The sequence below is a fragment of the Trachurus trachurus genome (genome assembly GCF_905171665.1).
Source record: "Trachurus trachurus genome assembly, chromosome: 23".
Taxonomy (NCBI): domain Eukaryota; kingdom Metazoa; phylum Chordata; class Actinopteri; order Carangiformes; family Carangidae; genus Trachurus; species Trachurus trachurus.
Genome location: NC_139912.1, coordinates 1888447 through 1905160, shown reverse-complemented (window position 1 = coordinate 1905160; position 16714 = coordinate 1888447). Strand labels below are relative to the sequence as shown.

The window sequence follows — 16714 nt, the reverse complement described above, 5'->3', positions numbered from 1 at the left end:
AGTTTAATAAAGAAAAAATTAAAATAAACTTTTTTCAGTAGAACTGTTTCCTCTGCTTCATATTTTATTCACTAAGTTTAAAACATCATGATTTTTGCCATTTGTGGATATGAATTGTCACAAATGAGCCACCGTACTTACTACGACGGAGTATTAGGGCCACATTGAGAAAAAAAAAAAAACACAGACTCAGAGAATAAAGTCATAAATTTACGAGAAAAAAGTCGTACATTTCCTACGAGAAAAAAGTCATAACATTACGAGAATAAAGTCTTAAATTTACGAGAATAAAGTCGTAAATTATGACTTTATTCTCTAAGTTTGTGATTTTTTTATTTGTCAATGTGGCCCTAATACTTCGTCGTAACTTACAAACTTTATATGTTTAATAATTATATGATCATTATTAAATATTAGATTTATTAAACCTTTTACATTTTCAATCAAACCTCAAGTTTTTTTTTTCTAGGCTTTACAAATGAAAACTTTATTTATTAATAAATAAAATAAAAACTCTCAGAAACAGACTTGGACTCTTGAATCAACATTTTTTTTGTCGTTGAATTTTGTTTATTAATGATTCAATTTTTTGTAAGAACTTGGTACAAAAAAGTGAGACTAACTCTTTAACCATTTAACCAACTTCCATCGATCGACTCGTTAATGCATCGTAAAGAAGAAAAAAAACTACATTGGCATATTTAAGACAAACACTTTTTCCTATACACACTATCCACTGGACAGTCCCCTGATCAACACAGACAAAGTCCTACTTCAACAGCCAACACACACTTTCATTTCCCCCTACACGTCGTCGTCGTCGTGTCGTCGCCTCCTCGTGGCAGAAGAAGAAGAAAACAGGAGCTGAATCTGAAAATCCTCCGTTCTGTTTTTCTTTTCTTTCTTTTCTTTGTTTTTTTTTTTGCTCCTTGATAAAAGAATATAAAAATGTTCTAAGTAACGTCTCTTCTCTTTTTGTTCAAATGTCGTGTTGTGTATTAAAATAGATCTGTTTAAGCACTGCACAGTTTCTCCCGGAGAAGATCTAGAAATGGATGAGGAGGAGGAAGAGGAAGGGGGAGGGGGACGGGGGCGGGGCTTATGGGGGTGAAAGGGGGCGGGGCTTATGGGAGCTGATATGATCGTTTTGATATGATTCACTCTGATCATGATTCATTCGTTCATAAAGGCAAATTAACACATGAACGTCTGTGTCGCAGGAAAAAAAATAACAAAACTCAACTAAACTAATCAATTAGTTTCTGTTTTTAGTTTGTGAACAGAAAATAATCGATCAATATTTCTGACGTTTAATCGACAGAAAACATCGAATAAATTTAAACCTAAAGCTTCTCTGATGACGTCACAGAAACACGACTCCTGAGTCCTGATGGATCAGTTTCCACGGTAACACTGGGATGTAAAAATACTTTACGTAAAATAAAAAAATAATAAAAATAAAAATAAAATCAGTCGTTGATCAGAATCTCCTGAGCCGGTCGTTAATCACGTTATTGATCAGTTGATTATTGACTTTTTGTTTTCTAAAGAGAAAAAAAAAGATTAAAGATGGAAACGTTTCCAGCAGCATCATCAGTGACATCATCAGTCAGCTGATCGGAGCGTTTCTGTGAGGTCAGAGGTCGTTCACGCCTGGATTTTAAAGGGTTACACCAACTTTTTTTTTTTCGTGTCTTGCCTCACTCCCGAGTCCATGACCAGCAGATAGACACCATCCTTTCCACTGTGCGTGCAGTAACAAGGGAGATAGAGCCGTATCGCCGTAATTAGCTTAGCTCAAACACTGGAAGTGTATGGGTAGTGTTAGCCTGCCTCCACCTAAAGTCGCTAATTAGCTTAGCTCAAACACTGGAAGTGTATGGGAAGTGTTAGCCTGCCTCCACCTAAAGTCATCAGAGAAACTCTTCAGCAACTCTAAACGGAAACCGGCGGGCCGATCTTCGTCTCAGAGCTACAAAACTCTCCGGTAAGGCATCTTGAGCGGTCAAATGCCGCTAACGGGACGAGATCGGTCAAAACGGAGGGTTCAAGCAAAGACGCTTTATTTGGGTTCAAGCTAGCTACATCGAGGGTAGGTTAGCTTCTTATTTCAAAGTAAAAGCACAAATTCTATCGTCATGGTTTTCTGTATGTAAAGGGCAACAGGTGTTTTATTTTGTGAAAGTAACCGGAAGTGCGTTGGTCACAACGGCTAGCTTGAGTAGCGCCGGATTCGTCCGAACAAAATAGTAAACAGCTGGTATTTAGACAAATTAACGACACACTGCTGATCTAAACGGCTACTTTCTCACCTAAACATGTTTGAAATGTGGATAAAGTGATATATTTACAGAGTTGAGAGCTAAAATGAAATCAGCTTCTGACTGCTGGTTTCAGCTCGGGTAGGAGGCAGGCTAACACTACCCATACACTTCCAGCGTTTGAGCTAAGCTAATTACGGGCGATACGGCTCTATCTCCCTTGTTACTGCACGCACAGTCGAAAGGATGGTGTCTATCTGCTGGTCATGGACTCGGGAGTGAGGCAAGACACGATAAAAAAAATGTTGGCGTGTCACTTTAATGTTTTTTCATTCAAACTTCTTTTTTTTTCGTTCAATTTTTTATTTTTCATTATTTTTCCGTTTCCTGTCGACACAGACGTTTCAGTTTGACGTTTTTTTTGTGTTTTTTTTTGTGCAGTCGATGCTTCAACACTGAGGAGCTCCTGATACTTTACAGTCATGTGACCTGGATATGACGATAAACACTAATACACTAAAATATAAAATATAAAATAAAATAAAACCACTTCTTTCCTCTCTTTCATCCTTTATCTCTTTTCTTCCTCCTCCTCCTCCTCTTCCTTCTCTCTTTTGTTCGTCAGCTGCTGTTTGATACAAAGAAAAATCCACTAATCTACGTCTCAGCGTCTGGACCAGCAGGAAGACTAGAGATACACAACGACAGTCGCTGCAGTTTGACGGACAGGTGGACGTTTGGACGTGAGGCAGTGTTGACGTCGATCTGACACACGAGTAAAAAAAAAATTAAAATTAAATCAAATAAAATAAAAAAACATATCAAAGAGGCGGAAAAAAGCCGATGAGACGTTCAAGGTCCCGTAGAAAAAAAGAGTTTTTGGCATATTTTCTACACTGGTTTAAAGACGTGTGTGTGTTTGTGTGTGTGTGTGGGAGGAGAGGGGAGGGGGAGGGGCAGGTGAGGGGGGCGGGGCTTAATGATGCATCATTTTTGTGTTGAGAGCGAGCGAACCGAAAGCGTCGCCTGTTCGATTCCCGACGACGACGAAGCAGCAAAAACAGCACGAAAGTTTTCATTTATTTTTTTCTTTTCTTTTCTTTTCTTTCGTTCTTTTTTTTTCTTCTCAGACAGAAAATAAAAAGATGAAAACGTATTTACAGAGGAAACGTTCGATCTGAGGCAGAAACTGAAGCTGAAACGTCACAAAAGACAGGAAACTAACAAATAAATAAACAAACAACAGTTCATAAACCCGGCGTGTTCTGTTTTGTTAAAGGGATAGTTCAACATTTTGTCAAACTGGCCCATTGCCATTATCCCTATAGCCATAGCAGTAGGTTCGTTACCTTTAATTGTCGGTGCAAGCTATTTTGAGGGAATCCAAGAAATCCCATAATGAGCCTCCGTAGCGTAGCTCTGAGCAGCTCACGGCTCTGCTCCGCCGTTCTAAAAACAGCTTGCACCGACAATTAAAGGTAACGAACCTACTGCTATGATGACTATAGGGATTATGGCAATGGGCCAATTTGCCAAAAATGTTGAACTATCCCTTTAAAATACTGAAGAAAATAAATAATAAACTTGAATTAAATAAAAATAAATTAAACTTTGATGTTTCATATTTGATGTTTCTGCCTCAAAAATCAAACTCGTCGACGTTTTTCACTCGTTTTAACTTTTTTCTTTTCTCTTCTTTCTGTGTTTTTGCTGCTGTCGATCAAACAGAAACCGACTGACGACGAGCTCCGTTCTCTCGCTGAGAAAACCTGCGTTGATGATGAAGATGAAGATGATGATGATGATGATATCCGTAATAATAATAATAATAATAATAATACAACATATGTACAGTGATCCCCTTGAATACTCCAGACTCACATTTATCAACAGGCATCATCATGAAAATACTAAACTCTCCACTAGAAACGCTAATTTCTGTAGTTTTTCATCTTAAATACTTTTTTTTCTTTGACTTTAACTCTATTTTAATACTGAAAAAACGTTATTCTCTGTTTGTTTTTTGTTTGTCTGTTTGTTTGTCTGTCTGTTTGTTTGTTTGAAGGCTCGTTCACGGTCACCATGGAAACGTTTCCTGAATCGTTTTTTGTTATGGCGAAGAAGTCATTGTTCGTAGGAATGAGAACAAACATCTACGCAGATATATGACTGTACACTCCACTAGCTCTACTTCTCTCTTTCTCTTTCTCTCTCTGCCCGACGGGAAGCGGAGCGCTGGTAATAATAATAATAATAAAACGGCGGCGGCGGCGGCGCTGGCTGGCTCCGCCCCCTTTCCCACTCGGCGCCGGCGTGAATACGTTTAAGGCCAAGAAACATGAAGAAATAGAAAAAACAACTCAATAAAAAAAGGAAATCTCGTAGCACTGGAGGTGTTGGCTTTTTAAAAAACACGTGACTCAGTTCCTCCGGTCGGTCGAAGGGGGGCGAAGGGGGCGGGGCTAGTTGTTCACGTTCTCCTGGCTGTGGGCGGTGACAGCGGTGGTTGCCGTGGCGACAGCAGTGGCGGTTGCCGTAGCGGTTGCCATAGCAGTGGCGTTGGTGGCGTTGTTGGTGGCGTTGTTGCTGTTGTTGCTGGTGGGTTTGATCCAGGACTGTGAGAGCAGCGAGGAGGCGGCGGCGGCGGCGATGGTGGCGGTGGTCGTCATGGTGACCTGGATGAGCTGGTCGCGCTGGATCAGCCGGACGAGGTCTTTGACGCGGTCGAGCGACGCCTGAGTGTCTCTCTGTTGCCCCAGGAGACGCTCCCGCACGTCCATGCAGCGCTGGGGAGAGAGAGGAGGAGAGGAGGAGGAGAGGAAGGGGTTAACTCTAGATACAAACTATTCTAGATGAAGAAATCCACTGTGTTTATTATTATGGGATGTTTGTGTTGTTTTCTGAGTTGTTTTCTGTTTCTGGGCTGTGTCCGAAATCTCCCCTACTCTCTCCCTAGTGACCAGTTGTTGTAGTGGTGTCCAAATGTTTAGTGATTATTAATGTTCACTATATAGTGACTGAATCTATCCCACAATTCACAGCGAAATGTAGTGAACATCGGATGGTCACTAACAGGAGCAAGATATCCCATCATGCATTGCGGTCACAGATGGCCGTTACCACAGAGGCCCAGAGCGACCGGTGTAGCTACCAAATAAATGCAGTAGTGACCGTTGTAGCTACCAAATAAATGCAAGTAGTGACCGGTGTAGCTCCCAAATAAATGCAGTAGCGACCGGTGTAGCTCCCAAATAAATGCAAGTAGTGACCGGTGTAGCTCCCAAATAAATGCAGTAGTGACCGGTGTAGCTCCCAAATAAATGAAGTAGTGACCGGTGTAGCTCCCAAATAAATGCAGTAGCGACCGGTGTAGCTCCCAAATAAATGCAGTAGTGACCGGTGTAGCTACCAAATAAATGCAAGTAGCGACCGGTGTAGCTACCAAATAAATGAAGTAGTGACCGGTGTAGCTACCAAATAAATGCAAGTAGCGACCGGTGTAGCTACCAAATAAATGCAAGTAGCGACCGGTGTAGCTACCAAATAAATGCAAGTAGTGACCGGTGTAGCTACCAAATAAATGCAAGTAGTGACCGGTGTAGCTCCCAAATAAATGCAAGTAGTGACCGGTGTAGCTACCAAATAAATGAAGTAGTGACTGGTGTAGCTACCAAATAAATGCAAGTAGTGACTGGTGTAGCTACCAAATAAATGAAGTAGCGACCGGTGTAGCTACCAAATAAATGCAAGTAGTGACCGGTGTAGCTCCCAAATAAATGAAGTAGTGACCGGTGTAGCGACCAAATAAATGCAAGTAGTGACCGGTGTAGCTCCCAAATAAATGCAGTAGTGACCGATGTAGCTCCCAAATAAATGCAAGTAGTGACCGGTGTAGCTCCCAAATAAATGCAAGTTGTGACCGGTGTAGCTCCCAAATAAATGCAGTAGTGACCGGTGTAGCTACCAAATAAATGAAGTAGTGACTGGTGTAGCTACCAAATAAATGCAGTAGTGACTGGTGTAGCTACCAAATAAATGCAGTAGTGACCGGTGTAGCTACCAAATAAATGAAGTAGTGACTGGTGTAGCTACCAAATAAATGCAGTAGTGACCGGTGTAGCTACCAAATAAATGAAGTAGTGACTGGTGTAGCTACCAAATAAATGAAGTAGTGACCGGTGTAGCTACCAAATAAATGCAATAGTGACCGGTGTAGCTACCAAATAAATGCAGTAGTGACCGGTGTAGCTACCAAATAAATGCAAGTAGTGACCGGTGTAGCTACCAAATAAATGCAAGTAGCAGTAAATGTGTCCAGGCTGCCAGAATTGTCCGGTCGCGGCTTCCACAGACTCTGCACTTCTCCCAAAACAAATTTCCTAACAAGCGTTATAAACTGACCACAGACTCTGGATTAAACGGTGACGTGTTATCAACGCTAAAGCCAGAATTAAAACAGCTTTTAGCAGCTTTACTGCTATGGCTCGGTTGCCGCAAAATGGCGATAGCGATGCTAATTTCTGTTGGCCTGTCTATGGGGTGTTACATTATACATTAGCATTAAGCTAGCGGACTTTATATGCTTAGTTGTGACACTGGCTCTGTGTGTTCTGAACGTTGTTTCAAACTATGTGGGTTTGATTGAACATCTTTGATGCTTAAATATATATTGCTTTACTTTTTATTTTGGTACCTACACCAGCCGTTACAATCGCGGTCGGAACGTTTTAATTACGCGACGTAATATGTAATTAACTGTGCGGCGGAGTAGTGTCCGAAAGTCTTTTTTTATTTGACCAGTGAGTCACTATATAGTCACTATATTGAATTCACTATATAGTGAGTAGGGAGGAGGGAATGAGGGAGTGGTTTAGGACACAGCCCAGGTCTATTAAACAGCCAGATCTGATCTGAGACACAATAAATTAAAGGGATAGTTCAACAACTCTGTCTGGTAACGTTGTGTTATTATCTCATAGCGTGGTGAATGTGCAGGTCACAACTTGTCCACCAGAGCGTTGTGGAGTTGTTGGATTGTGTATTTGATGAGTTTGATGAGGGAAACCAAGAAATCCCATAATGAGCCTCCGTAGCGTAGCTCTGAGCAGCTCACGGCTCTGCTCCGCCGTTCTAAAAACAGCTTGCACCAACAATTAAAGGTAACGAACCTACTGCTATGACTACAGGGATTATGGCAATGGGCCAATTTGACAAAATGTTGAACTATCCCTTTAACAGAAAAACAAAAAATATATGTCATCACGTCAAAACACATCACCAGTGTGTGTGTGTCTGTGTGTGTCTGTGTGTGTGTGTGTGTGTGTGTGTGTGTGTTACCTGCAGCGTCTTGTTGAGCTGCTCGTCTTGTTCCTCCAGGTGAACACACTCCTTCTTCAGTTCACTGTTTCTCCTCAGCAGCCGCCGCTTCTCCTCCTGCCGCACTGCTCACACACACACACACACACACACACACACACACACTGCATCAGTACACAAACACACAACAGTAACACACAGGTGGTGGTTGTGAGGGGGCGGAGCTTGTTCTCACCTGTCTTGTGTGTGACGTACGACTGGACGAAGTTCTGAGGCCACGACATGTTCTCCTTGTTCAGGACCTGGAGGTCACAGAGGTCAGAGGTCACACAGAGGTCAGAGGTCACACAGACACACAAACATCTAAACCATAAATACAAGTCCATAGTTATGTCACCTTATATATATAATTGTGGTAAACATGTGAAAATAAACCAGAAAGGAAACAACAAAACAAAGGTGAAAATTATATCTAAAAAGAGTAAGTAACAAGGCGCTCCGTTACCACAGTCACATTTCAGGGTAAAAGTTTTAACCACATTATAATAGGCCGGGAGCCAGGTCCACCCCCCAGGATAATAATAGTGAAAAAAAGGTAGCAAAAAACATCCTGAGGGGTGGACCTGGCTCCCGGCCTATTACCAAATTATATTCTGTTGTTTGTTTCTACTAATCTCTTTTTGAAGTGTCGGCTGAAATGTCAGGAACATTTTGAAGCGTTTTATATTTAGTTTTTGACTTTTTGTAGCTCTGAAAATAAATGTTTTTCCCACCACACTGTGATAATGTTATTCAGGTCCTTTCCTTCTAGCCTCGTAAACCAGCCGCTCCCGGAAATGCATTTCATTTCATTTCTGAGGGAGAGTCTGGCCTCATTCCCCCTGTAAGCGTTTGGGGTGGGCGGGAGCTGGGCGGGAGTAGTAGCGTTGACAGACAACCCCATTCAGCCAATCAGCAAGTTGGTGTAGTGACGGGGCTTTGCACCAGTCGGTCCCTGATTGGCCAACGTGCTGTGCCAATCACAGCGGCGACGCTGATTGGCTCGGCCTTCTGAGGGTTTCAGGCCAAACGCTTACAACGGGGATGAGGCCAGACTCTCCCTCGGAAATGAAATGAATTGCATTTCCGGGAGAGAAGAATTGTACAAAGCACAGGGAAAAATTACAATGGTTTTCATTTCATAATCACTTGTGTTACGTTCTATATGACAACTTTTATAGAATCATTAACTCATATGAGTGAGGGGGGACTCATGGCTTAAAGCAGAAGTGAGTGATATATTTGTGTTAATATAAGTCTTAAATAGTTATATCTTCCGACAGCAATCACTTACATAGAGTGTTTGGACCGAAACACGGGTCTGTCAGTCACTCTGCTCTGCTCTGAGCCGAAGAGAAAACATTTCTCGTATCCTACAGTTTTTATCCAATGAGGAGAGAGAACGGCATGCAGGGCTGTGTGTGCAGCCAAGGAACGCCGTGAATGTGGTGACGTAGCGACGAGGACTGTTATGGTGCGTTCAAGGAAACTCGTATTTTTCCGACCGTGAAGTGGTACCAGTTCGATCTGGTACGAGTTCACGGGTCAGAAGTTACGAGTGGCCGTTATAGTGACTTTCACCGGTAAAACAGGTCGGAAAAACACGAGTGGGTTGCCTGGAACACTACAAAGTCGTAAGTTGTGACTTGAAGCTGTAATTTACGATTTCAAAAGCCTGCCTGGAACGCAGCATTAGCGAAAACGACCGGACCACTTACTTCTGCTTTAAAGGACAACAGTAAAACAGAGTTCCCACTTCCCACCCTTTTTATGAAATCATTTTCCAGGACATTCTCAGCTGCTACAGAGCTGATGTTTTCCAGGACGACTCCAGCTTTTTACAGGATATTTGACTTTTTTTTCTCATTTTCCATGTGTTTTCCATGAATGGAAAATTAGTCAACCATTTTCCAGGTTTTCCAGGACGCGTGGGAACCCTATACAAGTTTGAACTATGAACCAAAGTCCATTCACCGTTCTTCCCCGCAGAATCAAAACAAGTGAAGATCTGACTCTGAAAATCTACACCAATCATATGACTGGATTCCTCATATATTCTAACTTCCTGTTGTTAGGCGGGTATCAGTAGATGATCTCTCACCTTCTTCTGACACTTGGGGCAGTACCAGTTGCCCCTCGGGGGGGTTTTGAGGGGCGGGTGGAGGCAGTTGGGGTGGAAGGCTCGGGGGCAGTTGTGGCAGGGCTGCAGCTCTCCGTCCTCCTTACAGATGGCACAGTGGTCGTCATGCTCCACGTCCTCCTGTCGCCACGGCAACGACAACAACAGGTGAGGTCACACACGTTAAAAAACAAGATTCATGTGTCATGTGACAAAACCTGATCGATCTGATTGGTTATCCTCACTAGAGATTAAACTATATAGACCGAATCTCCTTGTTGTTTACATTCTACTTCCGGGTAGAAAACCAGCACGTAATTTGAATGAGATCAATAGTAACGAACGAGAGTTTAGCTATATATCATATTTTTCACGCCCTATCACCGTTTAGACAAATCTGAAATGATTGAAGAAACATTACTATTTCTGTGTGTGTGTTTTGTGTTGCTATGTGTTGTATTTATTCAGTTTGGGGGAATCACAGTGTCTAACGTTAGAAAGCATCAGTGGCTCAGCTGACAGGGACAGCTAACGGTAGCTAAGCTAACGGCAGCTAAGCTAACAGCAGTAGCTAAGCTAACATCAGGACGTCAGCTGTTAAAACCCTCCCGTTGTGGGACATGACATGAAACTACTCCAGTTAGCTCAGTCATGTTGGAACTCAGATATCCGCTGGAGAAAATATTTTTTCATGGAGCGTTTATTGAGTCACTGAGTTATTAAAGTTAAACAGGTAGCTAACCGTTAGCCCGGCTAATCTATGATAACCATGACTAATTACAAAAATGTGCACACGTAAATAGTAATGTTTGTCCAATCATTGGTTTTATAAACTTTACAAACATCAGATTAGTCTAAACGGTGATATAGTGACATGAAAAAGTAGATATAGATATAGCGAAACTCTCGTCCGTCACTATTGTTCGAATGCTGGTTTTCTACCCGGAAGTAGTTGTAAACAACAAGGAGATTCGTACTATTAATATTTACATTAATTTGACTGGTTTTCAAAATAAAACGTCAGCGTGAAGCTTCTGTCTTTGCTCCCATCGATTCCAACAGGAAGTTTACAGCAGAGGGGTCGGTGTGTGATGTCATGTGTGATGTCATGTGTGATGTCATGTGATGTCATGTGATGATGTCATGCGACCTACCTTCCAGCAGAATTCCTCAGAGTCTAGCAGCATGGAAGCAACGGAAGCAGAGCAGACGGGTTAGTGGCCACACGGACGGACAGGTGACAGGTGAGGAGGAGGAGGAGGAGGAGGAGGAGGAGGAGGAGGAGGAGGAGGAGGAGGAGGAGGAGGAGGAGGAAGAGGAAGAGGAGGCGGAGGAGGAGGAGGGAAGAGGAGGAGGAAGAGGAGGAGGAGGAAGAGGAGGAGGAGGAGGGAAAAAGAGGAGGAGGAGAAAGAAGAGGAAGAGGAGGCGGAGGAGGAGGAGGAAGGAAGGAAAAGGAGGAGGAGGAGGAAGAGGAGGAGGGAGGGAAAGGAGGAAGAAGAGAAGGAAGAGGAGGAGGGAGGGAAAGGAGGAGGAAGAAGAGGAGGAGGAGGAGGAAGAGAAAGAAAAGGAGGAGGAGAAGGAAGAGGAGGAGGGAGGGAAAGGAGGAGGAGGAAGAGGAGGAGAAAGATAAGGAGGAGGAGGAGGAAGGAAGGAAAAGGAGGAAGAGGAGGAGGAGGAAGAAGAGAAGGAGAAAGAAGAGGAAGAGGAGGAAGAGGAGGAGGAGGAAGAAGAGAAGGAGAAAGAAGAGGAAGAGGAGGAAGAAGAAGAGGAGAAAGAAGAGGAGGAAGAAGAGGAGGAAGAGGAGAGGAGGAGGAAGAGGAGGAAGAGGAGGAGGGAGGGAAAGGAGGAGGAGGAGAAAGAAGAGGCAGTGAAGGAGGAAGGGAAAGGAGGAGGAGAAAGAAGAGGAGAAGGAGGAGGAGGAGGAGGGGGAAGAAGAAGAGAAGGAGGAGAAAGAAGAGGAGGAGAAAGGAAAGGGAGGAGGAGGAAGAGGAGGAAGGAGGAGGAAGAGGAGGAGGAGGAAGGAAAAGGAGGAGGGAGAGGAAGAGGAGGAGGAAGAGGAAGAGGAGGAAGAAGAAGAGGAGAAAGAAGAGGAGGAAGAAGAGGAGGAAGAAGAGGAGGAAGAGGAGGGCGACAGTCACAGCTGATGGAAACTTTCAGGTCTTAACGAGTTAATTTTCAGACAAAAAGTTAATCCAACAGTTAATTATTTTCAAAATAAAAGCCCCAGTGTTTCTTTAGTGTCAAAATAAAAGCCCCAGTGTTTCTTTATTTTCAAAATAAAAGCCCCAGTGTTTCTTTATTTTCAAAATAAAAGCCCCAGTGTTTGTGTAGTTTTACCTCGCGCCGACAGGAAGAGCGAACTGTTCAGGTAGTGAGACGCCAGACGTTTACGCTGCGGAGACACGACAGGAAGTCAGTCAGTAAGGAAAACATGACATGTGACCTGTGACATCATCATCAGAGGACAGTGTGACATCATCATCAGAGGACAGTGTGACATCATCAGGCAGCAGCGGCAGCGGCGTCCCTCACCTCGGGCTCGAACAGGCCGCTGTACGCCGGGTTGGCCGTGCTCCTCCTCTTCCTCTCCTGCCTCTTCGTCTGGATCTCTGCTCGACACAGGAAGTAGAGACGCGTCACTATGACATCACTATGACATCACTATGACGTCACTATGACATCACTATGACATCACTATGACATCATCAACAACAGCAGGTCAGCAGCTGTTTTATATTAGGCTATATTATATTATTTTACATTACATTACATTATATTACAATATATTATATTATGTTACATTATATTATATTGTGTTATATTACGTTACATTACACTACATTACATTATAATATATTATATTCCATTCCATTCCATTATATTATATTACAATATATTATTTTATGCTCTATTTTTATTCTATTCTATTCTTTTATTTTGTTTCGTTTTATTTTATGTTACATTATATCATCATATATTATGTTACATTACATTATATTATATTATTTTGTTACATTACGCTACATCACATTACATTATAATATATTCTATTATGTTACATTACAATGCATTATATTATAATATAATGTAACATAAATTAATATATTATATGATATTATATTACATTACATTATGTTATATTATGTTACATTATATTATATTATATTATATTATAATATTATATTATATGAGGTCTGAACTCACCTTCCAGATGTTCTGTGGTGACGAGGCCGAGGGCGACCATGAAGGCGATTTTCTGAAAGAAAGAGGAGACATTAACGATGAGGTGAAGAGCAGCAGTGCATCATGGGACTTTGTTTTCTGCTCTTTTATGTTTTTAACTTAAATTGAACGACATTAAATCTGAATCTGTTTCTGTGGAGTTCATTTATTAAACTCTGGTTCATGTTCATGTTTCCTTTAAAAAAAAAGTTATCTAAATGTTTTTAAATAAAGTTTAATAAAGTTTTAGATCCTCGTGTGTTGTCGTCCAGGTGTGCGTTTGGTTTCCTCACCTCCGGGTCCTCGTCTTTCTTCGGTGACGGGGTCTTGGCGGTGGGCGGGGCCTCCTGTGGCGGCAGGTCGGCCACGGCGCCCGGCGACGCCTCGGTGCTGCTGAGGGCCTGAGGCTGGAGGATGATCACCTGCAGACAGATAATCAATCATCATCAGATCAATAATCAAAGTTTTGTGTTGTTTTTATGAATAAAATGCTGCTGCTGTCACTGGACTTTCAAAATAAAAGTCCTGATTTAAACGTAGCTTCACTAAAACGGATAGTTAAACATTTTGGCAAATTGGCCCATTGCCATAATCCCTATAGTCATAGCAGTAGGTTCGTTACCTTTAATTGTCAGTGCAAGCTGTTTTTAGAACGGCGGCGCAGAGCCGTGAGCTGCTCAGAGCTACGCTACGGAGGCTCATTATGGGATTTCTTGGTTTCCCTCATCAAACTCATCAAATACACAATCCAACAACTCCACAACGCTCTGGTGGACAAGTTGTGACCTGCACATCACCACGCTATGAGATAATAACACAACGTTACCACACAGAGTTGTTTTAGAGGGAAATACAGAGACTGTTGATGAAAAACTGTCCCTGAAGGCAACGTGCATCAGCGGTTTTGCATGAATTTCCCTCTAAAACAACTCTGTGTGGTAACGTTGTGTTATTATCTCATAGCGTGGTGAATGTGCAGGTCACAACTTGTCCACCAGAGCGTTGTGGAGTTGTTGGATTGTGTATTTGATGAGTTTGATGAGGGAAACCAAGAAATCCCATGATTTCCCAGCTTGCACCGACAATTAAAGGTAATGAACCTACTGCTACGACTATAGGGATTATGGCAATGGGACAATTTTCCAGAATGTTGGACTATCCCTTTAAACTTTGTAACTTAAAGTAGATGAGTAGTAACACCAGCCTTGTTGTCGGTGCTGAAGATCAGCGGCTGCACCTTGACGGCTTCGCTGACGGCCGACACCCCGTTCCCGGTGGCGGGCGAGGCGGCGATGATGGCGTAGGCGACGCCCACGCCGGGCCCCGCTAGCGCTGACGCTGACGCCGAGGCGGTGGCGGCGAGCTGGGCGGGGCCGGCGGCGTCGGGGCCACGGGGCAGCGGGGGCGGGGCCGAGGCCGAGGCCGAGGCGTGGCTCTGCCCGTTGGCCTGGCGCTCGGGGCTGAAGGTGCTGTTGGCCGTCGGCAGCGTGGCGCCGCTACGAGGACTCACCACGGCGGCGGCTCGCTGCAGCGGCAGCGGCTGCAGCTCCTCACACGGGCTGAGGGGAAGGCTGTCGGGGATCTGGGTCTTTGGCCTGACCTGGGGGGGCGAGGGGGGCGGGGGGGTCAACATCTGAACCTGAACGCATCACACAGAGAGATGTTCACCCAGCTGCTGTCGACCAATCACAGCTCAGAGACTCAGAGCTCCTGCCTCCTGATGGACGTCTGAGGGAACTACATTTATGTGTATATAATATAAATGGGCTCTTTGCACAGCTCCACTACTTCCTGAACTTAATGCTGCTCCTTTATTTCCTGTCTTACATTATTGGACCAACTGATTAATCCAGGTGTGTCTTGGGAGTCACAACGGTCAGACACACCTGGATTAATCAGTTTGTCCAATAATCATAGTAATGTCATGTTTTTCCTAAAGGTAATAGATTACACACTTTTCATGCTTTGAATTTTTTTGGGGAAAGTCCAGAATGTTTCTCCACTGAGTCCAATTACAGTCAATTATTTCTGGGCTGTTTCTACACAAACGAGCGCTTACATACATCTTATCTATTCCACTTTAGGTTTTTTCTCATGTTCAGTGTCTCTTTTTGTATAATGAAAAATAAATGCCATGTCATTATCTCGTTTTTATGTAGTCCTCTAATAGCCTACATTTTTTATACAGTGTGGCGGGTCCCCTTATTCTTTTTGTCTATTTCTACACAATCAATCATTATTTCTTGGCTACATTTCTCGGCATTACCATGAAATTGAGCGTCATTTCTAGACATTATGATGCAATTAATAGTTTCTTGACATTATCATATAATTAATGGCCTTTTTTGTTGTCTTGACTAATTCCTTTAAAAATCCTCTCTAATCTTTTTGAACTCAGTCTGACAGACACTTCTCTGTCTGTGCACAAAATGGCAAAATAAAGTTCTTGAATCTTGAATCAGCTGCTGCTTCACTTTAACCTTCATCATGAACACGATTAAAACCATAAAGTCTCAAATAGTCGTCAATAATTAAATATAATCAATTAATAATGAATGAATATTCTACTTTATATGAGTGTGTGTGTGTGTGTGTGTGTGTGTGTGTGTGTGTGTGTGTGTGTGTGTGTGTGTGTGTGTGTGTGTGTGTGTGTGTTACCTGAGGTAGCAGAGTGGCTGCTTGTCCTGCCAGCCGGTGCAGAGAGCTGACTTGAGGCACCTTGATGGGCACAGCAGTGAGAGTTCCCAGCATCTGAAAGACACCCGAACACACCACTTAGATATACTGTATATACACACACACACACAGTAACACTACAGGAACTAGAGCAGAGTGTTGTTGTAGTGACACGCGGCGGCCTGCGGGGGCGCCACCTCCTCATGTTGATGAAACTTACATGATGAAACATTTATTTATAGAAGCTGAAGAAAAAAGTCGAGTCACTTTCAAACAGAAACAGAAATTCATCTGGTTTCAGTCAAATTAACTGAATCTGAGACTCAACGACCTGTTAGATTCATATTTTACCCTCTCATTGACTTTTTAAAAGGCTGATGTGATATATCAGAAATACATTTACTTTTAATTCAACTGTTTTTTTATATTGTCTTTGAATTAATTTAATTCTAACAATTAAAATCTTTCTTTTATTTCATTTAAATGTGCTTTTCTTCTGGTTTAAATCTGTTTTAATATATTAAATGAGTTTTTTACTGTTTAATATTTTCATCATTCATGTTTTAACTGAACACTTTGCTGCCCTCTGCTGGTGGAGTCAAACTGATCCAGTTTAAATTGACTCATTTTTCTAAAAACAAAAGAACTTTGACACCAGATAAATTATTAAAATCACACACACAGTCTTTGTATCAGTGGATCTAACAGACATGAATGTGTTGTGTGGTTGTGTGGTTGTCAGCTGATCGACCGCAGCTCCAAGGTCAAAGCAGCTGATAAACTACGGAGAGACGCAGAGGACAAACAGCACAGAGCTCATGTTTGTTTCATTTAATCTGCTGTGTTTTCTTTTGTCAGATTGTAGAGAGATAAACACACACACACACACACACACACACACACACACACACACACACACACTCTGTGACAGTCTCTCCCTCTCTCTGTCTGGACGTGTGGTGGATGTTAACACGGCTGCATCAGCATCAGCATCAATGTTATTGAAGAAGAGAGAAGCTCAGATGAACTCGTTTCACTTGAACGCCTCGTTAAAAACCTGCAGCCACGACGACGACGGTTT

At 42.7% G+C, this 16714-nt stretch overlaps 1 protein-coding gene across 1 annotated transcript in view; it reads right to left on the bottom strand.

The window, feature by feature from the left end:
* Positions 1-4723: 4723 nt before the first annotated feature.
* The window catches only part of phf21b (PHD finger protein 21B), a gene marked incomplete at both ends in the record, with an annotated part of 88363 nt that continues 76372 nt past the window's right edge, over positions 4724-16714 (bottom strand). The window contains 11 exons of the mRNA XM_083999341.1: positions 4724-5047; positions 7599-7702; positions 7813-7879; positions 9718-9876; positions 10890-10912; positions 12073-12127; positions 12268-12344; positions 12940-12991; positions 13251-13379; positions 14195-14557; positions 15616-15708. Coding sequence (XP_083855467.1) covers positions 4724-5047; positions 7599-7702; positions 7813-7879; positions 9718-9876; positions 10890-10912; positions 12073-12127; positions 12268-12344; positions 12940-12991; positions 13251-13379; positions 14195-14557; positions 15616-15708 — 1446 coding nt within the window. The remainder of the gene's footprint in view (positions 5048-7598; positions 7703-7812; positions 7880-9717; positions 9877-10889; positions 10913-12072; positions 12128-12267; positions 12345-12939; positions 12992-13250; positions 13380-14194; positions 14558-15615; positions 15709-16714) is intronic.